The 24,129-nt window shown below is 42.6% G+C and overlaps 1 protein-coding gene across 1 annotated transcript; it reads right to left on the minus strand.

The window, feature by feature from the left end:
- Window positions 1-638: 638 nt before the first annotated feature.
- Window positions 639-22,313, minus strand: LOC115136473 (neuronal acetylcholine receptor subunit alpha-10-like). The gene is made up of 6 exons (XM_029672053.2): window positions 22,058-22,313; window positions 8,835-8,980; window positions 8,564-8,718; window positions 6,766-7,012; window positions 3,230-3,515; window positions 639-2,321 (listed from the first exon to the last, which is right to left on the minus strand). Exons 1-6 carry the CDS (start codon window positions 22,116-22,118, stop codon window positions 1,408-1,410), a joined length of 1,809 nt encoding a protein of 602 aa, XP_029527913.1. The 5' UTR covers window positions 22,119-22,313; the 3' UTR covers window positions 639-1,407.
- Between the last annotated feature and the right edge of the window lie 1,816 nt (window positions 22,314-24,129).

A 24,129-nucleotide genomic window follows, 5' to 3' on the forward strand; every position in this document is an offset into this window, starting at 1 on the left:
CCAATAGGAATGAATGGTAAATATTGTATTGTATCATCTTGGAGTCACTTTTATTGTAAATAACAATATAATGTTTTTCTAAACACTGCTACATTAATGTGGATGCTACCGTGATTACAGATAGTCTTGAATGAATCGTGAATAATGATCAGTGTCTCCTGAAGTCCACAATCAGCTCCTTCATTTTTTTTTACGTTGAGGGAGAGGTTATTTCCCTGGCACCACTCCACTAATCAAGTTTAAGCGGTCCGGTTCAAAGCCTATGAAAATCCTGTTATCTACAGTGTGTGTAGTTTGGGAGTGTATATGAATGGTTGTCATCGTGAGCAGAATTAGTGTCTGGCAGTGGATGAGGGAGATTACCCTTGTACCGTCACAACAGAACTCTCCAATGGGTTTTAAAGTTGAGGTTAAATGGCTTTTCTAATTCATTCACAAAGCCCTAATGATGTTAAAGGGTTATTGGATTACATTACTACATGTCCTATTGCACCGTCCCCCTCATTCTCTTCCATGTATCCTGTCCTATTCCTCACTACTGGAATGGATGAGTGTATAACAGTATTCCTTTCCCTTTCATGACTCACTCTGAAATGTTATCCTGGGGTTACAAAGTGAAAAAGTCAGAGGGATTTGGATATTATGAAATATTTAATACATTTAATGGCGTACTTGTACATATGCAATATAGACAAGTGATAAGCATTGGATACATTAGTCTTCTTAAGCATGGACCACTACTATTATTTTAGCATTGTCATTCTATACTATATCTACACATCAAATCTTCAACAGCGTCAAGTGCACTCAAAGAAAGTGTGCACTTCTCAGGTGTGCACTCATAAAGTACTGTCGTTCTCATGTAGTGACTGGTAGACCTGAGAAGTACACTTAAAAATACAATTGTCTAATGGATTATTCACATACAGTAAATCAGTAAAAGGACGAAGAGCCTTAAAAGTTATAGTAATATAAAAATGTGATCTTGTTAAACTGTGTGTCTTTGTGTTTATAATAGTCGCCAGGTGGCAGAAGAATTACTTTGGCTCCATTTCACAGATGAAGTTTGTTCCTGTCTCCCCTACAAAAACTTTAGACTCACAGAAAACTACTTCTGTATGAAATGAGATCAATTAAGTCCACCTCACATTGCTGAATATTAACAGCTAGTATACAGTACATACAAAACCCCACACACAGTATCTCCTGTGGTAAAAACTGAATGTTTTAGTTGGCCTACTGCCCCTCGGAGTAGGATAAAGTTACCATTAGACACTCATCTAAGGTCAGTTTGGGATCCTCCTTAATGGTTAAGGTCAGAATTTGGGAAGGGTAGGATCTGATCTTAGATCTGTGCCTGAGGGTCACTTGTAACTGGAGTCTTTTCCCTCTGCCCTCTGCACGTGCTCAGACGGCCTTGCCCATAATGAGGAGGCTCATGAGGAAGACCATGATAAAGAAGAGCCACATGAAGAGTCGGTCCATGACCTTGGCCACTTTCCTCCACTCACCCGTACGTCTCTGAGTGGAACGCTGGTCATGATAGCAGCTGGCGATGTACTCTATGTTCCTGCGGAGCGCCTGGTGCTGACACACACACTGGACGCTCACCACCACCTCCCTCCTACCCCTATCCTCTGCACCTCCTAATGATCCTTTCCTTCTTTCACCTCCTCCTTCCACACAGCCTCTCTCTCCTCCTCCTCTTGCACCTCCTCTCTCTCCTCCTCCAACTTTGCCTCTTTTTTCCTCTGCCCCTCCCATGCACCCAATTTTTCCTCTGAAACGCTTCTCTCTTTCTGCCTCTCCTCCTTCTCCCTTCTCTCTTCCTGCCTCTCCTCCTTCTCCCTTCTCTCTTCCTGCTGCTCCCTCCTCCTCTTCTGCATCTATACTTACAAACAGGTCGTCTTTCCACCTACTGGGCTCAAACATTTGGTATGACCCTTTCTTCACATCCAGTCTATTCCCCTCCTCTTTCTCTTCTGGAGTCTTTACGCCCACCCCTCCCACTTCCTCTTCACCCCTCCCTTCCATGCCCCCCCAGGCCTGCCCGTTCACATCCCAGTTAGTACCTCTAGTTTGGGGGTTGATATTGTGGTCGGGTGGGGGCTCAGGCGGGGCCTGTTTCTTGGGGGTGCCAGTGAAGCAGTTCTCTCCCACCTCGAAGACGAAGCAGATCCGTGCCAGGTAGTGCAGGATGAAGCGGCGGGCCCATTCAGGGACAGGACGCGCCTCCGGACCACAGTGATGGATATTCATGATGAAGATAGTCAGGGCGGTCGATGCGGTAATCATCGTCATGGTAGCAATGTAGTACTTCCCTGTGGAGAAATAGTGATCAGCAATACAGTCTATTCAATGTATAACAACACAAACATTCAAACATAATCATTCAATGTAATGGTATACATTGGCTAACATAACATCACTGCCTTGCAGGATTCTAGACCGTGTTAAATAGACAGACAAGTATAATTGCTCCAGAGAGAGAAGGCAGGGTATAGGTTATCACGCTGTGGTTGCAGCACATTAAATAATCTGGACAGCCAATATCGACTTGCCTGGCCTCTGTACCATTACATCAACATTATCCTACAGACACCAACACAATTTAGTACAGCAGCTCTCTAAGCCAAGCACACACAAATACTACAACTCACACACAAATACTACAAATCAAATCATTGCTATATTGAAATACAAATGCAAAAATGCCTACACTCTTGTTTAACTCTGCATGCATTTCAAAGTTGATTCAAATTGAATAAGTGCTTTTTGCTCATCCCAATACTATCACAATAAAATATGGAATAGTATAGTGAATGTACATAGAAAATATGCTTATTCAGTATTCATAAAGGTCTCCCTGCTGTGTATCACATATCTACTATTCCAGGCAGTTAAATGGAGCAGCAGAGAGAGGCTGTATGAGGACATTGTGCTGAGCAAGACCCCTTCAATATTCACTAAACATTTCTGCCCGAGTTTATGGGAGAAGAAGATCTATAAAAGTCTCTGAGGCGAGCTGGTCAGTCTCTGGTAGTGTTGGAGAAGGAGATAAAATGACCTCAAAAGCCCAGAGAAAAGCATATATTCTAATGTGTCTCTTTCTCTCTGATTGCTGTACTCATGGCAAGCTGTTTCTCTCTCCCTTTCTCATTCTCTTTTTCTCCCTCCCTCCTCCATATCTCTCCCCCCTCTCTCTTTCTAACACCCCCAAGCCCCTCACCTATGAGTGGTACGTTCTCCGAGGGTGGCATGCTCTCTGCCACCAGCAGCTGGAACACGGTCAGTGCCAGCAGCACGGTGACCCCCAGGGACACTTTCTCCCCAGAGTCAGCCGGTAGGTAGAAGCCCAGCGGGGCCAGGAAGGAGATCATCATACAGGGGATGAGTAGGTTGAAGATGTAGAAGGAGGCCCTGCGTTTCAGGTGCAGGGTGTAGGTGATGTCTGGGTAGGGGTCTGAGCAGCAGCCATACAGGATCACGTTCTTCTTGGCTGGCATACCCAGAACCTGTTGTTAGGATAGCATGGAAAATAATAGAAATGCGTGGCCTGGGGTAGTCTAGTGGTATAAGAACACACGTACACTGTATACACCAAAGTATGTGGATTCAGCTACTTCAGAAACACCCATTGCTGACATGTATATACAGTGCCTTGCGAAAGTATTCGGCCCCCTTGAACTTTGCGACCTTTTGCCACATTTCAGGCTTCAAACATAACGATATAAAACTGTATTTTTTTGTGAAGAATCAACAACAAGTGGGACACAATCATGAAGTGGAACGACATTTATTGGATATTTCAAACTTTTTTAACAAATCAAAAACTGGGCGTGCAAAATTATTCAGCCCCCTTAAGTTAATACTTTGTAGCGCCACCTTTTGCTGCGATTACAGCTGTAAGTCACTTGGGGTATGTCTCTATCAGTTTTGCACATCGAGAGACTGACATATTTTCCCATTCCTCCTTGCAAAACAGCTCGAGCTCAGTGAGGTTGGATGGAGAGCATTTGTGAACAGCAGTTTTCAGTTCTTTCCACAGATTCTCGATTGGATTCAGATCTGGACTTTGACTTGGCCATTCTAACACCTGGATATGTTTATTTTTGAACCATTCCATTGTAGATTTTGCTTTATGTTTTGGATCATTGTCTTGTTGGAAGACAAATCTCCGTCCCAGTCTCAGGTCTTTTGCAGACTCCATCAGGTTTTCTTCCAGAATGGTCCTGTATTTGGCTCCATCCATCTTCCCATCAATTTTAACCATCTTCCCTGTCCCTGCTGAAGAAAAGCAGGCCCAAACCATGATGCTGCCACCACCATGTTTGACAGTGGGCATGGTGTGTTCAGGGTGATGAGCTGTGTTGCTTTTACGCCAAACATAACGTTTTGCATTGTTGCCAAAAAGTTCAATTTTGGTTTAATCTGACCAGAGCACCTTCTTCCACATGTTTGGTGTGTCTCCCAGGTGGCTTGTGGCAAACTTTAAACAACACTTTTTATGGATATCTTTAAGAAATGGCTTTCTTCTTGCCACTCTTCCATAAAGGCCAGATTTGTGCAATATATGACTGATTGTTGTCCTATGGACAGAGTCTCCCACCTCAGCTGTAGATCTCTGCAGTTCATCCAGAGTGATCATGGGCCTCTTGGCTGCATCTCTGATCAGTCTTCTCCTTGTATGAGCTGAAAGTTTAGAGGGACGGCCAGGTCTTGGTAGATTTGCAGTGGTCTGATACTCCTTCCATTTCAATATTATCGCTTGCACAGTGCTCCTTGGGATGTTTAAAGCTTGGGAAATCTTTTTGTATCCAAATCCGGCTTTAAACTTCTTCACAACAGTATCTCGGACCTGCCTGGTGTGTTCCTTCTTCTTCATGATGCTCTCTGCGCTTTTAACGGACCTCTGAGACTATCACAGTGCAGGTGCATTTATACGGAGACTTGATTACACACAGGTGGATTGTATTTATCATCATTAGTCATTTAGGTCAACATTGGATCATTCAGAGATCCTCACTGAACTTCTGGAGAGAGTTTGCTGCACTGAAAGTAAAGGGGCTGAATAATTTTGCACGCCCAATTTTTCAGTTTTTGATTTGTTAAAAAAGTTTGAAATATCCAATAAATGTCGGTTTTATATCTTTATGTTTGAAGCCTGAAATGTGGCAAAAGGTCGCAAAGTTCAAGGGGGCCGAATACTTTCGCAAGGCACTGTAAAATTGAGCACATGCGATCTCCATAGACAAACATTGGCAGTCCTTACTTATAGCTCAGTTACTTTCAACGTGGCAGACCTTTCCAACAAGTCAGTTTGTCACATTTCTGCCTTGCTGGAGCTGCCCCAGTCAACTGTAAGTGCTGTTATTGGGAAGTGGAAAGGTCTAGGAGAAACAGTGGTAGGCAACACAAGCTCACAGAACGGGACTGCCGAGTGCTAAAGCGTGTAGCTCATAATGAAAACATTTCTGGCCTCGGTTGCAACACTCACTACCAAGTTCCAAACTGCCTCTGGAAACTGTTTGTCGGGAGCATCATGAAATTAGTTTCCATGGCCAAGCAGCCACATACAAGCCCAAGATCACCATGCGCAATGCCAAGCGTCTGCTGGAGTGGTGTAAATTGGACGTTGGAGCAGTGTAAACACTGGAGTTATGAATCACGTTTCAACATCTGGCAGTCCGATGGATGAATCTGGGTTTGGCGCTTGTCAGTAGAACTCTACATTCCCGAATGCATATTGCCAACTGTAAAGTTCAGTGGAGGAGGAATAATGGTCTGGTGCTGTTTTTCATGGTCTAGGCTCCTTAGCTCCAGTGAAGGGAAATCTTGACACTACAGCATAAAATTACATTCTAGACAATTCTTTTCTTCCAGCTTTGTGGCAACAGTTTGGGGAAGGCCCTTTCCTGTTTCAGCATGACAATGCCACCGTGTACAAAGCAAGGTCCATACAGAAATGGTTTGCTGAGGTCGTTGTGGAATAACTTGACTGGCATGTACATACTCTTGGATCTCGTCACGGTATCTCTGTGCATTCAAATTGCTATCAATAAAATGCAATTGTGTTCATTGTCCGTAGCTTATGCCTGCCACTATGGGGCACTCTGTTCACAATGTTGACGTCAGAAAACCACTCGCCCATATGACGCCATACACATGGTCTATGTTTGTGAGGCCGGTTGGACGTACTGCCACATAGTCTAAAATGACATTGGAGGCGGCTTATGGTAGAGAAATTAACATTAAATACTCTGGCAACAGCTCTGCTGGACATTCCTGCAGTCAGCATGGCAATTGTATGATCCCTAAAAACTTGAGACATTTGTGGCATTGTGTTGTGTGACAAAATGTTTTAGAGCGGCCTTTTATTGTCCCCAGGACAAGGTGCACATGTGTAATGATCATGCCATTTAATCTGCTTCTTGATATGCCACACCTGTCAGGTGGATGGATTATCTTGGCAAAGAATAAATGCTTACTAACAGGGATGTAAACCAATTTGTGCACAAAATTAAACATAATTTGTGCAGAGATAAAAGATTTTTGTATGCATGGAAAATGTTTTATTTCAGCTCATGAAACCTGGGCCCAACACTTTACATGTTGCAATTATAGTTTTGTTCAGTGTAAAAATAACATCAAGATAAGACAGTCTTACAAATGCAAAAGTGTTTACAATCAATAAAGTGCAAAAAGGGAATAAAGATCAGGCTTAGCCTGTATAGAAAAGTGGCAAAATAAACGAATCAATCTGACCTCCCACTCTACGTTGGCCACAAAGTCAGCCAGGTCAGCGCTGTCTAGGGCGTTGACCAGGTCCATCTGGTTGCCGTTGTGTGTCCAGGAGCCGAAGGTTAGGCGACACTGCTGGGCATCAAATGGGAAGAAGGACACATCCACGGAGCACGAGCTCTTAGTGATGGCCGGCTGGTCCCACATGATCTGTCCGTCGTTACGGATCACCACGTTGGTCTCCATAGAGCTGGAGAACTGGTCATCAGCACTGAGGGGGGTGCGAGGAAGGGAGAGAGTATGGGTAAAAGGTGAGTGGGAGGAGGGTGAAGGGGGAGTAGGGAGTTTGGAAAGAGGGGGAGTGTATGGGGGAGAAATAGCAAAAGGATGATGGGAGGAGGAGAGACGGAGGGAGGGAGAAGAGCCAGGGGAAAGAGTATGTGAGGAATTCATTCGCGAACAAAGAAGGCAATTAAAACCATAGAAAATGATTTCTTATCTACAATTGATATTAAAGAAAAAGAGAAAATATATACTTACTGTCAAGAGACTAAATACTCTTTAGAGGTGTGACTGGAAAAAGACAGAGGGCAGAAATGCAGGGAAGGACGATGGGCATGGAGTGTCTAATACCTTAATGACGGACGGACGGACGGACGGACGGACGGACGGACGGACGGACGGACGACAGACAGACAGACAGACAGACGGACGGACAGACAGACAGACAGACAGACAGACAGACAGACAGACAGACAGACAGACAGACAGACTTAAAGACAGATGGAGTGGTTGAAGAGGCAGATGAGAGGGTTAATGACAGTTAACGACAGGAAACCTGAATGACTCACAGAGAGATAAAGGATGTCATGATGGTCAGGCAGGATGATTGAAAGGTGATGGTCGAGGCACAAAGAGAGTGGGGAAGGCAGGAGTGGAGCCCTCCTCTCATAGCCAACTCCTACACTCAGCACTCTCACTACATTTCTGACCTTGATCACGGGGACTGGACTGAACATAGAACTTTAATAGTCACCACCCTCAAAGGAATTTTTTCAGAAGCCATATTTTAGGAACTTAATCTGCATCCTGTGGCATCCCCCTGCTACCAACCATCCTCCAACAGGGATTCAATATTTAAACAGGTAGAGTGTTAGCTCAGGAAGGGGATTATTTTGAGTTTCATGTAACACACATCCCTCACACCTGTCCAGATATAATCTCTGGTGAAAATGATATAGAACATGTTCAAATCAAACCCATCCTAAAGGGTTTACTGATTCAGTTGTGTGTTGTAATTACAACAAATAGAGATTAAATCATAACAAAATAAAGGGAGAAAAAGATACTGTGAAATAATAAACAGAAGGACTATTCCACTTATACTGTATTTCCCAATGCAAACCCCTATGCACAGCAGTACGTCAAGATCCAGGTGCTAGTTTTGGCAAGAACAACTAGTATCCAAAAACAAGCGTAAAAACCGCATACTAGAAAAGACAGGCGACCAACCTTGTCTTTAGTTCTATTTATTTTTCATTTCAGGTTGACATTGCCATAAATTATAACTAGTGCCAGGCAACCGTCCCGTCTACGTAACCTAACCAGGAAGAACCCCTGACACTAGTGAAAAAACTACTGCTCCAATACACTGTGATGAGCATCAGAAGCACACCTGTTGCCTTGACAACCCCTGAGTAATAGCATCTAGGGTGTCCAGGTTGTGTCGATAGCAGAGGAGGGTGAGGAAAAGGAATGTGAGGAAGAGGATAACAAACCCCTGCAGGAAGAACCGATGTGTCTCAATACCAGCCAGACCTACTTGTTATATAGGACAATATCAGGCCTCCATACATAACTACTAGGTATGCGGATGGTATCGAGACCATCGTAGTCCTCCTTCTTCCAAGTGAGGTAGGCGTCCGTCCACACCATCCGGATCCACAGGTACGTGGTCAGGATCTGGTTACGCTCATCCTGCAGGGAAAACAGTATCAGAGGAGGCCTATACAGAGGATAAGTAGTGCATGTGGGGTCATCGTGGTGACCTTGTGTATGTATGCATTTGTGTATATGTTTTTGTGCGTGTTTACCATGTCAATGATCTGTGAGAGGGTGATCTGCAGTGTGACGTTGATGATGTGGTCTGTGTCCTCTACCGGTCTCAGAGCGTTGGTGTAGTTAGCGAACAAATCAGTCAACAACTTCTGAGCATATCTCCCATGAGCACCCAGACACACTGCCAGAGAGAGAGAGAGTGAGTGAGTGAGTTGTAAGCACAGTAAGTAAAGCCTAGCAGAACTTAAGGAACCACATTAAATCCACATCACTCACAACCTTCATTATTATTCTAATTCAAGCCTCAGTTCCTCAAAGGAATGGGGCAAATTGACTCAACAGCATCCCAGCTTGATTAACCTAAGTGGTACCTTGTAATCCACTAAATGACTCCAAAGCTAGCCTACATGTATGTCTGGTCCTCCATGCATGACTCACTACAACCATTACATTTGATAATGTTACAGTAACTTTGGTAAGCCTCCTTCCAATACTGAACAAGACATTTTCCATACACTCAAAAAGCTTACTTCTCTCAAATGTTGTGCACAAATTTGTTTACATCCCTGTTAGTGAGCATTTCTCCTTTGCCAGGATGTTCCATCCAGCTGACAGGCGTGGCATATCAACAAGCTGATTAAACAGCATGGTCATTACACAGGTGCACCTTGTGCTGGGGTCAATAAAAGGCCAGTCTAAAATGTGCAGATCTGTCACACAACACAATGCAACAGATGTCAAGAATTTTGAGGGAGTGTGCAATTGGCATGCTGACTGCAGGAATGTCCACCAGAGCTGTTGCAAGATAATTGAATGTTCATTTTTCTACCATAAGCCACCTCCAACGTCGTTTTAGAGAATTTGTCAGTACGTCCAACCAGCCTCACAACCGCAGACCACACCCCTACCTTTTGTTAAGGTATATGTGACCAACAGATGCATATCTGTATTCCCAGTCATGTGAAATCCATAGATTAGGCCCTAATGAATTTATTTTAATTGACCTATTTCCTTATATGAACTGTAACTCAGTAAAATCTTTGAAATCGTTTCAATTATTAATTCATTCATGAGAAGTGGTGGGAGAATCCTGCAGTCTCTCAAGCCTTTGTTGGAAGAGTTGCTGTTGGGTTTGGGACAGCTTATTGAGGCCCAGTTATATTTGGAATTGGTTTGGCAACAAACAAATAAACAATACAATTCCAATCTCATGTGAATTTAATTAGAAATACAATTTGACAGACAGACACAGAGACAGACAGGCAGAGAGAGAGCGATAGAATGAGAAAGAAAGAGAGAGACAGACAGACAAACAGAGGATGAGAGAGAGAGAGTATTGAGGGAGATGAATGGAAACAGAAATGGAAAATATTGGAGTGATAAACATGGAGTAGTAAATTAGGAGTGACTTTAGGGTAAGATGAGGAAAGACACGAGAGAAAGGTATGGAGGGAAGGAGGTAATTACTGAACGCTCTGGAGAGAAATGATGGAGAGACGTTAGAGAAGGGAGGAGAAGGGAGGAGAGGGGAGGAGATAAGCAGGTAGGTAATTATAAACAGTAAATGAGATAACGTGTCCATCTAGAGCTGCTAAATGCCTGTCCATTCACTTCCTACTGCAGACCGCAAAGTGCAGCACAGCCACGCTCTATCTGGCACTACACCACCGATAGCAAAACATTTGACACACTCATTGTCTCTACACAACGGTGAACCCAGCCAAGATCTGCCCAGTGACGTGAGCCTACCAGACGAGCTAAATGCCTTCTATGCCCACTTCGAGGCAAGCAACACTGAACCATGTGTGAGAGCACCAGCTGTTCCAGACGACTGTGTGATCACGCTCTCTGTAGCCGATGTGAGTAAGATCTTTAAACAGGTTAGCATTCAAGGCCACAGGGCCAGATAGATTACCAGGACGTGTACTCAGAGCATGCGCTGACCAGCTTACAAGTGTCTTCACTGACATTTTCAACCTCTCTCTGACCAAGTCTGTAATACCTACATATTTCAAGCAAACCACCATAGTCCCTGTGCCTAAGAACAACAAGGTAACCTGTCTAAATGACTACCGCCCCGTAGCACTCACATTTGTAGCCATGAGATGCCTTCAAAGGCTGGTCATGGCTCACATCAACACCATCATCCCAAAAATACTGGACCCACTCCAATTCGCGTACCGCCCTAACAGATCCACAGATGACGCAATCTCTATTGCACTCCGCACTGCCCTTTCCCACCTGGACAAAAGGAACACCTACGCGAGAATGCTGTTCATTGACAACCGCTCAGAATTCAACACCATAGTGCCCTCCAAGCTCATCACTAAGCCAAAGAACCTGGGACTGAACACCTCCCTCTGCAAATAGATCCTGGATGTCCTGATGGACCGCCCCCAGGTGGTGAGGGTAGACAACAACACTTCCGCCACGCTGACCCTCAACAGGGGGGCCCCTCAGGGGTACATGCTCAGTCCCATCCTGTACTCGCTGTTCACCCACGACTGCGTGGCCGCTCACGACTCCAACACCATCCTTACGTTTGCCGATGACACAAAGACACACTTTACGTATGCTGCTGCTACTCCATTTATATATTCTGACTGCCTTGTCACTTTTACCCCTACCCACATACTGCATTACCTCAACTACCTCATACCCCTGCCCATTGACTTGGTACTGGTACTCCTTGTATATAGCCTCATTGTTTTTGTGTTAATATTTTCTTTATCAAATTTGTCTTACTTTTTAACCTTGCACTGTTGGGAATGGGCTCGTAAGTTAGCATTTCACTGTTGTATTCGGCGAATGTAACCAATAATATTTTATTTGAGACACCTACTACTGCCAAAGATTGTACAGGCACTAATTCTCAAACAATGCATGCGTGTGTTTGTGTGGGAGAGAGAAATTCGAAAAACAGGCAAATCCCAGCTAGCACATAACATTGAGAACTATGTTTCTTAGCACTTGGTGAGTGTGGTTGTCCTATGGTTATTTTCCATACAACCCTCCCACAATTTTATGGGAATGGTGCTGGATAGCTGCTTGACTTTGGAACAGTATCCGCACATAAGGAACTTGGAAAAAAACATATTTTCTTGGTATTTCATCACTTTACATTTAATTGAGTAGTTCAGAGAATGTTAGTAACATTCTCCTGTGGGAATTTTAATACCTCAGCATAACATTTCCTAATGGTTCTATTTAAAGTCATGTTCTCAAACTGTTCAGAGAACGGTAAGAAAACTTTTCATAAAATCTTTAGTAACGTTCAGAGAACATTAAGAAGTGTGTAACGTGTACTTAAGAATCGGGAAGCAAGTACAGGGAGTGAATTTAATAAATTAACAAACAGAACAAGAAACACGTAGCATACAGACATGAAACAAACAATCAATAACGCCTGGGGAAAGAACCCAAAGGGAGTGACAGATACAGTATAGGGGGAGGTAATAAGGAAGGTGATGGAGTCCAGGTGGATCTCATGAAGCGCAGGTGTGCGTAATAATGAGCAAACTGGCAACAACGAGCGCCAGAGAGGAGGAGCGAGAGTAGATGGGACAGTACCCTTTCCCTGATGCGCAGCTCCAGCCGCCGACCAAAGGGACAGTCCCGAGAACCAAGAACCTGCAGAGCCAGCTGAGGCGCGGGAACCTGCAGAGCCAACTGAGGCGCGGGAACCCCAGTAGCGTCGGCAATGGAAGCCTGACAAGCCAACCGAGGTTTGTGAACCTATCAAGCCAGCTGAGGCATGGAAGCTTGACTAGCCAGCTGGGGCATCCCCGGTTGCGTTGGCAGCCGCCCTTGGACCCGACGTCACCAGTTGAATTGTATTTATTTTTTAAATATGAAAAAAAAGCCCTGTTGCTTCCCTTTGGGGGAGACGTTATTCTGTAATATGTACACTAATAATCAGGAAGCAAGTACAGGGATTGAATTTGATAAATAAACAAAACAAGAAACACGAGTAGTGAACAGGCATGAAACAGAGTCAATAACACCTGGGGAAAGAACCAAAGGGAGTGACAGATAAAGGGGAGGTAATCAGGAAGGTGATAGAGTCCAGATGAGTCTCATGAAGCACAGGTGCGCTTAACGATGGTGGCAGGTGTGCATAATAATGAGTAAACTGGCGACAATGAGCGCCAGAGGAGGAGCGGGAGTTTGTTGGCAGCCCCTATTAATTGGCCACACCTGATCTTAATGAGTGCTTGTTTCCTTTGAAATGGGATCTGTTTGAACAGCTTTGTATGAGTAAAAAAGACATGGCATGCTAGCTCCACGCTGGATAGAGAACAGAAGATCATACGTTTGAATCTCACTGACGGCGTGCCACAATAAAAAACAAAACGTCATAACTTATGCCATGTTAACAATGACTAACGAAATCAATGAGGGCCCCCTGGAGGTCAAGGCCCCTGGGCATGTGCCCTGCATGCACAGTCGGTATTCAGCCATGATTACTACAAGTTTAGATAGCTGGCTAGACTAACTACCAATCTAAAAATTGTTAGTTGACATGGCTTATTGAGTTACTGTCAGTAGGAAGGGTTCCATTGACCCAGGTTTATTTCACAAAAGCAATGTTGCAACAAAAATACATTGCAACATTTGTAACATTTGGGCTCCCGAGTGGCACAGGGTTCTAAGGCACTGCATCTCAGCACTCGAGGAGCCACTACAGACACCCTGGTTCAAATCCAAGCTGTATCACAACCGGCCGTGATAGGGTGGCGCACAATTGGTCCGGGTTTGGCCGGTGTAGGAAAAGCAATGTTGTAACTAAGAATTTTTCTTCACTGACTTGCCTAGTTAAATAAAAATAGAAATGGCAGCTATAAAGATCAACAAAAATGTTATCTGTTCGTCAGGGGTAGATTTTTCTTTTGTCAAACATTCTTTATTGATGGAAACAGTGTTTTTTGATTAAATTATGATTGCAGAATAATTTTGAAGGTACCTCAGGGAATGTGATGTCATTGTGTAATATTAAAGCTCCACTCCACAATTCTAAACGCCTTGGCTAAATAAATAAAAAAGACTGTTTCTTTACAGGACAAGGATTGTGCTGACTTTAAAGAATGCCTGAAATGCTTCGCCTTGCTTTTCTGGTTGGCTGGATGCAAGTTTCACCATCCAATTATTACAGATCTACAAAAGTGCAAGTTTTGCCATGACACGGTTAATTATGGCTTGAATCCCACTAACGGGATCGATATGACTACAGTCAGTGAAAGTGCAGGGTGCCAAATTCAAAACAACAGAAATCTCATAATTAAAATTCCTCAAATATAGAATTATTTTACACCATTTTAAAGATACACTTGTTGTTAATCACACCACAGTGTCCGATTTCAAAAAGGCTTTACAGCGAAAGCACAACATATGATTATGTTAGGTCAGAGCCTAGTCACAAAAACACACACAGCCATTTTCCAGCCAAAGAGGAGTCACAAAAAGCAGAAATAGAGAAAAAATGAATCACTACCTTAGATGATCTTCATCAGATGACACTCATAGGACTTCATGTTACACAATACATGTATGTTTTGTTCGATAAAATTCATATTTATATACAAAAATCTGAGTTTACATTGGCGCGTTATGTTCAGTAGTTCCAAAATATCCGGTGATTTTGCAGAGAGCCACATTAATTTACAAAAATACTCATAATAAACATTGATAAAAGATACAACTATTATGCATGGAATTATAGATATACTTCTCCTTAATGCAACCGCTGTGTCAGATTTCAAAAAAGCTTTACCGAAAAAGCACATCATGCAACAATCTGAGTACAGCTCTTAGACAACAAATCAAGCCATACAGATATCCGCCATGTTGTGGAGTCAACAGAAGTCAGAAATAACATTATAAATATTCACTTACCTTTGATGATCTTCATCAGAATGCACTCCCAGGAATCCCAGTTCCACAATAAATGTTTGATTTGTTCGATAAAGTCCATAATTTATGTCCAAATACCTCCTTTTTGTTCGCGTGTTTAGCCCATAATCCACATTCATGACGCGCGAGCAGACGAAAAGTCAAAAAGTTCCATTACAGTCCGTAGAAACATGTCAAACGAAGTATAGAATCAATCTTTAGGATGTTTTTTTTATCATAAATCTTCAATAATGTTCTAACCGGAGAATCCTTTGTCTTCAGGAACTCAAGCTAACTCTCACGTGAACGCGCGTGGTCAGCTCATGCCACTCTGCCAGACCACTGACTCATTCAGCTCCCATTGCCCCCTCCTTCACAGTAGAAGCATCAAACAAGGTTCTAAAGACTGTTGACATCTAGTGGAAGCCTTAGGAAGTGCAATTTGACCTCATAGACACTGTATATTCCATAAGCAAAGAGTTGGAAAACTACCAACCTCAGATTTCCCACTTCCTGGATTGTTCTGTTATACTCACAGACATCATTCAAACAGTTTTAGAAACTTTAGAGTGTTTCTATCCAAATCTACTAATATTCTAGCTTTTGGGCCTGAGTAGCAGGCAGTTTACTCTGGGCATCTTATTCATGCAAGATACTCAATACTGCCCCCAGCCATAAGAAGTTAAAGCATCAGACAATCTCACTGCATATGTAGTTGATTTTATTCTAACACATATGGTGCGTCTGTCTATATATGGAAAAATAGGTTTAAACATTTCGATATACTAATAATATGCATATATTAGCAACTGGGCCTGAGTAGCAGGCAGTTTACTCTGGGCACCTTATTCATCCAAGCTACTCAATACTGCCCACAGCCATAAGAAGTTAATCCTGCTCATGCCCTTCACTCAACTCGCTCTCCTCTAGCAACTGGACACACACACACACTCACACAGAGACACAAACACATGCACACACACACACAAGAACTTTGGGATCAACTCTAATGGTAGTTTCAGAAGCCAGGACCTAATTTACTATGGCTCTGGGTCATCACTATCTGGACATAATTAACAAGCTTTCTAATCACAAATAATTGTTTATATCACTATCACTAACCATAACTTTAAACGTTACCCCTAACCATAGTATGTAACATACACTATATGACCTAAAGTATGTGGAAACCTGCTCATTGAACATCTCATTCCAAAATCATGGGCATTAATATGGAGATGGTCCCCCATTTGCTGCCTCCACTCTTCTGGGAACGATTTCCACTAGATGTTGAAACATTGCTGTGAGGACATGCTTACATTCAGCCACAAGAACATCAGTGAGGTCGGGCACTGGTGTTGGGCGATTAGGCCTGGCTCGCAGTCGACATTCCAATTCATCCCAAAGGTGGAGTTGAGGTCAGGGCTCTGTGCAGGCCAGTCAAGTTCTTCCACACTGATCTAGACAAACCATTTATGTATGGACCTTGCTTTGTACACAGCGGCATTGTCATGCTGAGACAGCAAAGGGCCTTCCCCAAACTGTTGCCACAAAGTTGGAAGCACAGAAATGTCTAGAATGTCATTGTATGCTGTAGCATTAAGCTTTCCCTTCACTGGAACTAAGGGCCTAGCCCGAACCATGAAAAACAGCCTCAGCCCATTATTCTTCCTCCACCAAACTTTACAGTTGGCACAGTGCATTGGGGCAAGCAGTGTTCCCTTGGAATTGCACATGGTGATCTTAGGCGTGTGAGCGACTGCTCGGCAATGGAAACCTAACAAACAGTTATTGGGCTGACGTTGCTTCCAGTGTCAGTTTGGAATTCGGTAGTGAGTTTTGCAACCGAGGACAGGCAATTTCTTTATGAGCTACACGCTTCAGCACTCAGCAGTCCCGTTCTGTGAGCTTGTGTTGCCTACCACTTCATGGCTGAGCCGTTGCTGCTCCTAGATGTTTCCACTTCACAATAACAGCACTAACAGTTGACCAGGGCAACCCTAGCAGGGCAGAAATTTGATGAACTGACTTGTTGGAAAGGTAGCATCCTATTTCAGTGCCACATTGAAAGTCACTGAGCTCTTCAGTAAGGCCATTCTACTGCCAATGTATATGAAGATTGCTTGGCTGTGTGCTCCATTTTAAACACCTGGCAGCAACGAGTGTGGCTGAAATAGCTGAATCCACAAATTTTAAGGGGTGTCCACATACTTTTGTACATACAGTGGATTCGGAAAGTCATCATGCCCCTTGACTTTTTCCACTTTGTTACGTTACAGACTTAATCTAAAATTGATGAGGAAAAAATGTATTTAATCAATCTACACACAATACCTCATAATAACAAAGCGAAAAGTTGATATATATATAGGATGGTGGTAACAGCATCATGCTGTGGGGATGTTTTTCAGCGGCAGGAACTTGGAGACTAGTCAGGATCGAGAAAAAGATGAACGGAGCAAAGTACAGAGAGATCCTTGATGAAAACCTGCTCCTGAGTACTCAGCACCTCAGACCGGGCTGAAGGTTCACATTCCAACAGGACAATGACCCTAAGCACACAGCCAAGGTAACGCAGGAGTGGCTTCGGGACAAGTCTCTGAATGTCCTTGAGTGGCCCAGCCAGAGCCCAGACTTGAACCCGATTGAACATCTCTGGAAAGACCTGAAAATAGCTGTGCAGCGACTCTCCCCATCCAACCTGACAGAGCTTGAGAGGATCTGCAGAGAAGAATGTGAGAAACTCCCCAAATACAGGTGGGCCAAGCTTGTAGTGTCATACCTCCAAAAAACTTGAGGCTGCAATCGCTGCCAAAGGTGTTTCAACAAAGTACTGAGTAAATGTCATGTTTCCGTTTTTTATTTTTAACAAGTTTGTAACAATTTCTTTTGCTTTGTCATTATGGGGTATTGTGTGTAGATTGCTGAGGGAAAACATGTATTTAATACATTTTAGAATAAATCAAATCAAAAATCAAATCAAATTTATTTATATAGCCCTTCGTACATCAGCTGATATCTCAAAGTGCTGTACAGAAACCCAGCCTAAAACCCCAAACAGCAAGCAATGCAGGTGTAAAAGCACTAGCTAGGAAACATTTTTCCTGGCTAGGAAAAACTCCCTAGAAAGGCCAAAACCTAGGAAGAAACCTAGAGAGGAACCAGGCTATGTGGGGTGGCCAGTCCTCTTCTGGCTGTGCCGGGTAGAGATTATAACAGAACATGGCCAAGATGTTCAAATGTTCATAAATGACCAGCATTTTTCGAATAATAATAAGGCAGAACAGTTGAAACTGGAGCAGCAGCACAGTCAGGTGGACTGGGGAGAGCAAGGAGTCATCATGTCAGGTAGTCCTGGGGCACGGTCCTAGGGCTCAGGTCCTCCGAGAGAGAGAAAGAAAGAGAGAATTAGAGAGAGCATATGTGGGGTGGCCAGTCCTCTTCTGGCTGTGCCGGGTGGAGATTATAACAGAACATGGCCAAGATGTTCAAATGTTCATAAATGACCAGCATGGTCGAATAATAGTAAGGCCGAACAGTTGAAACTGGAGCAGCAGCATGGCCAGGTGGACTGGGGACAGCAAGGAGTCATCATGTCAGGTAGTCCTGGGACATGGTCCTAGGGCTTAGGCCAGTTGAAACTGGAGCAGCAGCATGGCCAGGTGGACTGGGGACAGCAAGGAGTCATCATGTCAGGTAGTCCTGGGGCATGGTCCTAGGGCTCAGGTCCTCCGAGAGAGAGAAAGAAAGAGAGGAGAGAATTAGAGAACGCACACTTAGATTCACACAGGACACCGAATAGGACAGGAGAAGTACTCCAGATATAACAAACTGACCCTAGCCCCCCGAAACATACACTACTGCAGCATAAATACTGGAGGCTGAGACAGGAGGGGTCAGGAGACACTGTGGCCCCAACCGAGGACACCCCCGGACAGGGCCAAACAGGAATGATATAACCCCACCCACTTTGCCAAAGCACAGCCCCCACACCACTAGAGGGATATCTTCAACCACCAACTTACGATCCTGAGACAAGGCTGAGTATAGCCCACAAAGAACAAGGCTGTAATGTATCAAAATGTGGAAAAGGTCAAGGGCTCTGAATACTTTCTGAATGCACTCTGTCCTACACCAAATCCTCTTATTTATTATCAGTGATATAATAATTTGTACTACTATTATGGTTACCACTATTTATTATGATATATTATCATTTGTATTATTACTTTCATTGATGTTATTACTACAATTAAAATTATCCTCATTATTGATATTATCATGATTCATATTATGGTTACTAACACTATTAATATTAATTTCATTACTTCTGATACTACTTATCATTATTATTGGTACGAGGTATGACCAGAAACATGGACTACATTGAATCTCATGCTATAACATAAAATAATATCTGTTTGCTTAAATGCTTAATTTCAACTGAATGCTGCTCCTGGTTAAAGGTCATTTGATTTTTGTATGAAGTGCCTATATTAGTACGTGTATTATCTGTCTAATTTGAAAGGAATTCATGCATTCAGGCATTTTTTTTCTATAATTGTACAAAAGTGATATATTACAACTGAGGTGAAAGGGTAGGAAATGCTTACTGCTGCTAACCTGATTTTGTGCTGTAAGTGTCACACCACAAGGGAAGGGTTCCAATTTCTTATGGGCCCTAGAATCCTTGTGACGAAACAAACCTACCCAAGGAAAGTGGTCGCACCCTTGGAGGTCATTTTATTCATGATTTTAAATAGCCTTTGGTTTGGGCTTGGTAATGTCTTAATGTACAGTTCGAACAAAAAACATTTATGAAGACAGTGCTGGAAAAAAATATGTGCAGTGGATCAAATACAACTAAAATAAATACAGTATTATGTGGAAATGGGAGGAGACCAATGCATTTGGGGTCTACAAGAAACAAAGAGAATAACCCCAGTTAGGAAGAGTTCTCAATACTTACAGTATACATTTAAATGGCTGGCGGAATAAAAATGTAAATGGCCTTAATAGCACCATAAGTAGGAAAACAATATTGTTAAAACTGGATGTGATATCACCTTTCTCCAAGAAACACATTTATCTAAAGAGGAACATAGAAAACTAGAACAACTGGCAACAGGACAGGTGTTTTCCTCTTCCTACTGTTCAGCAAGAAGAGGGGTAGCAATAATGATAACAAGAAAAATAATAATATCCTCTTTCACTCAGAACGAACCCTTGCAAAGACAGACGATACATACTAGTAAAGGGAAGGATTGAGGGCACGGAAATAACATTATTAAATGTATATAACCCACCCGAACTAGGACCCAAATTCATATCCCCCCAAAAGATTTGGCCTCCACATTATACCTTGCCATATACTTGTCATGCACTGCGCTCTTCTGCAGTGACTCCATCATAGTCCCAAATTCAAATGTATTGGGGATACATGGGACAGACTATGATGACTCCATGCATCCCCAATACATTTGTAGTTCAGTTTAAATTCTGTAATGCTAGTATATCAGTCTATCAACCATCGACGAGTGAAAGAGACTCCGTTACTGAATTATCACTAATCAATTATTTGTCGGAAACCAAACTACAGTCGTTCTGCCAGCGTGTACTTTTATTTTTCTTGGTAAAACTGTTTAGGCCTCTACTAAATAAGAATCGGAATCCTGGAATATAATGCAATCCGTTTTGATTTTTTTATGTTATGTTATATTCTATTCTGTGAATCTTTGAGCATTTTCCAGACAAATTGCCAGCAATAAAGTGCAGAATATGTCCAAACTGATGCGCATAGCGTTCTCTAAGCATGAGCGAGGCTACTGTCCAATTTGAAGTACATTATGAAGGACTCTTTGGATTTACACTTCATTCATTTATAAAGCCATAGTATTTGCTTTACATGCATGCTCCTTTTATCCATGTTCATAATTCGACCAAGCGTCTTGCTGTAGGTTACCATAGAGGTTCTTCAAAATACAAACTTTTGGTATGCTACTCCTTCTTCAGACCTCCCTAAACAACTCAGCATACAAAGCCGTTTTACTGTTTTTAAAATATAAGGTAAGGTATATAAGATATATTAAATCATATTTATTTGTACAGCTGTGGACAGGTCGAGGATATTGAGACAGTAGCATATTATGTCGCATATCAGTCTTAAATATAGGCTGTAATAATGTGTAAAACTATTGACTATAAAAGTGTGCTGTTTTCTGTTGATTTACTGTATACAGCTTGTATCATAAGGAAGGTCCAAGGCAGGTGGATTAATTTGCATACAGGGAAGGACCAGGGAATCTGGTCACAATACGGACACTATGGGAATATAAGAGACATTTTATTACCATAGTTATCGGATCATCTTGATCGGATGACCACAACCACATGTTAATGCAAGGTGTAACCACGGCTCCTGTTTCCCCTTTATTCATCTGCTATCTTTTGTCTCCTGTCAGTATCTGCAGGACCAGGCATGAGTCTGGGTTAGAGGTCACAGGGATGACAGCATTAACCCGTTGACTGCTGGCAGATATCACGTGTCCAGACAACAGAGTTTGTAGGTGTAATGGTGTAATCTGTCATTCTCTCATCTGCTCAGATCTCTTTGTGTGTGTGTGTGTGTGTGTATTTGCTCTTTCAGCTCAGTGGTCACGTCAGAACACACGAACTGTTGGTTTGAGACCCAGATGGTGGGGATTATCAAGGGATGATATGGAGAGCAAGATAGAGGAATTATGAGAGGAACAGCTTGCCATGAGTGCAATCAATCAAATGTATAAAGCCCTTTTTATATCAGCAGTTGTCCCAGTGTTTATAAAGAAACCCAGCCTAAACCCTCAACGAGCAACCAACGCAGATGTAGAAGCATGGGCACATCAATCAGGTATTAATGCACAAACACAACATCATCTCCACAGCTTTGTGAAGAGTGACACCAGCAATAACATTAATAATAGGGTCAAGCACTATGACATGGTAGACCATCAAGTACATCACATCATATCAACACCTACGTTTTCATCCTGAAATCACCAACCCAGAGTACATAGTGACAGTTCATGGATGCATGCATGTCATATCCACAGTCCACCTTTGCCCCTTAATACATCGTTGAGGGGTTGTTCATTCATTCAGCATCCAATGTGAATGTATAATCTGCCACATTTTCAATGTTAGGTCAGTTAGGTCACTATATTGTAGTTGGCATTTTAGAACACTCAGGGAATAAAACGAAATGGCCTACTGTTAGGCTACGGACTGCCAAAGTGAGAAAAATTGCCCTCAAATTCTTCCATCGATAAGCAATCAGAACCTCTAATGCAATACATGTTGTAAAATTGTTAAGCAAAAAATGAGCACGTACCTGGAAGAAAACTAAAACAGAGGAAGAATAGCCACGTAGAAAAGACTCTCCATAGATGCATGGTGCTGTACTGGCACAATATGCCGAGTTGTTTGACACAACGGGCAGAAGAGCAAAATAGCCCCTACAGCTGAGAGAATTTAGCGTATTTGGGGAGTTCAGTGTAGGCCTGAAACGCGCTGCGAAGAGACAGCTGCGCACAGAGCTGGTTTTGGATGGACTGCCGCTGTATCCAGTAACCTAGTCTTCTTACCGCGCCCCACATGGTGCAAGAGGAGGCATGGCGCGCCGTGCGATGTTATATACACTGCCCTTAAAGTATTCACACCCCAGAACTTTATCCACATTTTGATTAAAGCCTGCATTTAAAATGCATTAATTTGAGAGAAGAAAAAGAATAGTCACCGGCCTACACAGAATACCCGATAATGCCAAAGTGGAATGATGTATCTCGATTTTTTTTTTTTTTTTACAAATGAATAGAGTTAATGAGTATTCAACTCCTTTGTTATACGAACCTAAATAATTACAGGAGTAAACATGTGCTTGAGTCACAAGTTCCAGTGCCCTTCTTTGAGTCATCTATCGGTAGATGTAAAAAATAAAGCAGACATTGAATATTCCTTTGAGCATGGTGAAGTTTTTACACTTTGGATGGTGTATCAATACACCCAGTCACTACAAAATTACAGGCCTCCTTCCTAACAGTCACCAGAGAGGAAGGAAACTGCTCAGGGATTTCCCCATGAGGCCAATGGTGACTTAATCAGTTAAGAGTTTAACGGGTGTGATAGGTAAAAACTGCAGATGGGATGAACACCATTGTAGTTACTACGCAATACTAACATAATTGACAGAGTGAAAGGAAAGAAGCCTGTAGAACATGTCAATCCACGGAGGGCTGAATGTATGCGGGTTTTCACTCTTTCCTTGATTGATAAATTAAGGTCACTAATTAGTAAGGAACTCTCCTCACCTGGTTGTTTAGGCCTTAATTGAAAGGAAAAATCAAAAGCTATGCCCTCCCTGGAATTAGTTTGAGACCCCTGATGGAGAGAATAAAAATATTCCAAAACATGCATCCTGTTTGCAGCAAGGCACTACAGTAATACTGCAAAAAAAATGCAGCAAAGCAATATACTTTTTGTCCTGAATACAAAAGTGTTATGTTTGGGGCAAATACAATACATTAGAGTTCAATTTTTTCAAGAATAGTGGTGGCTGTATCATGTTGTGTATATGCTTGTAGTTGTTAAGGACTGGGGAGTTTTTCCAGGATGAAAAGTAATGGAGCTAAGCACAGGCAAAATCCTAGAGGAAAACCTTGTTCCATCTGCTTTTCACCACACACCTTTCAGCAGGACAATAACCTAAAACACAAGGCCATATCTAGTTCACTGTCATTATGGGATATTGTGTGTAATGGGTGAGAAACAAAATCTATTTCATCCATTTTGAACTCCGGCTTTAACAATTAATTGTGGAATAAGTAATCAGGTAAAAATACTTTCTGAAGGCACTGTAACAATGTGCAGAATGAATGGTAGGTTACATGCAATACTGTAAATCCATTTGAAACAAACTTTAAAGTTATAACACGGGGCACCAGAGAAGAGTCCAACTGGCACGGACTCCATAACATAGGAGGAAAACCCACCATTAGTTGTTTAAAGAAACATCTGGAAGGAAGGGCAGGTGATGTGAATAATTGAACAGAGAAGGTAGGCCACTTGTCTGCGTTCAATGTAATGGTACCTAAAGCTGCTTGTACCGTGGACACGTCAGGTGTCAGGTACTTAACGCAGCCGTCCGGCCATCGACACGCATGGTCCCACTCAGCAACCCTGTTCATTGTAACACAATGTAAGCAAGGAACTTCATCTGGAGAAGGGAAAGCCCTTTAAAAATGCATTAGGCCTTTTAAAAACAAAGTAAATGCAGATTCTGTCCGATACAGAAGATGAACAGCCTAGAGAAGAATGGCTGCATTACAATGACTAAAAATATACCTAGTGAGGGATTCAAGATCTGACAGGGAGTGCATGAGTAAAGGTATATTATTGCGCATAATT

The sequence above is a fragment of the Oncorhynchus nerka genome, linkage group LG10 (genome assembly GCF_034236695.1).
Source record: "Oncorhynchus nerka isolate Pitt River linkage group LG10, Oner_Uvic_2.0, whole genome shotgun sequence".
NCBI classification, from domain to species: domain Eukaryota; kingdom Metazoa; phylum Chordata; class Actinopteri; order Salmoniformes; family Salmonidae; genus Oncorhynchus; species Oncorhynchus nerka.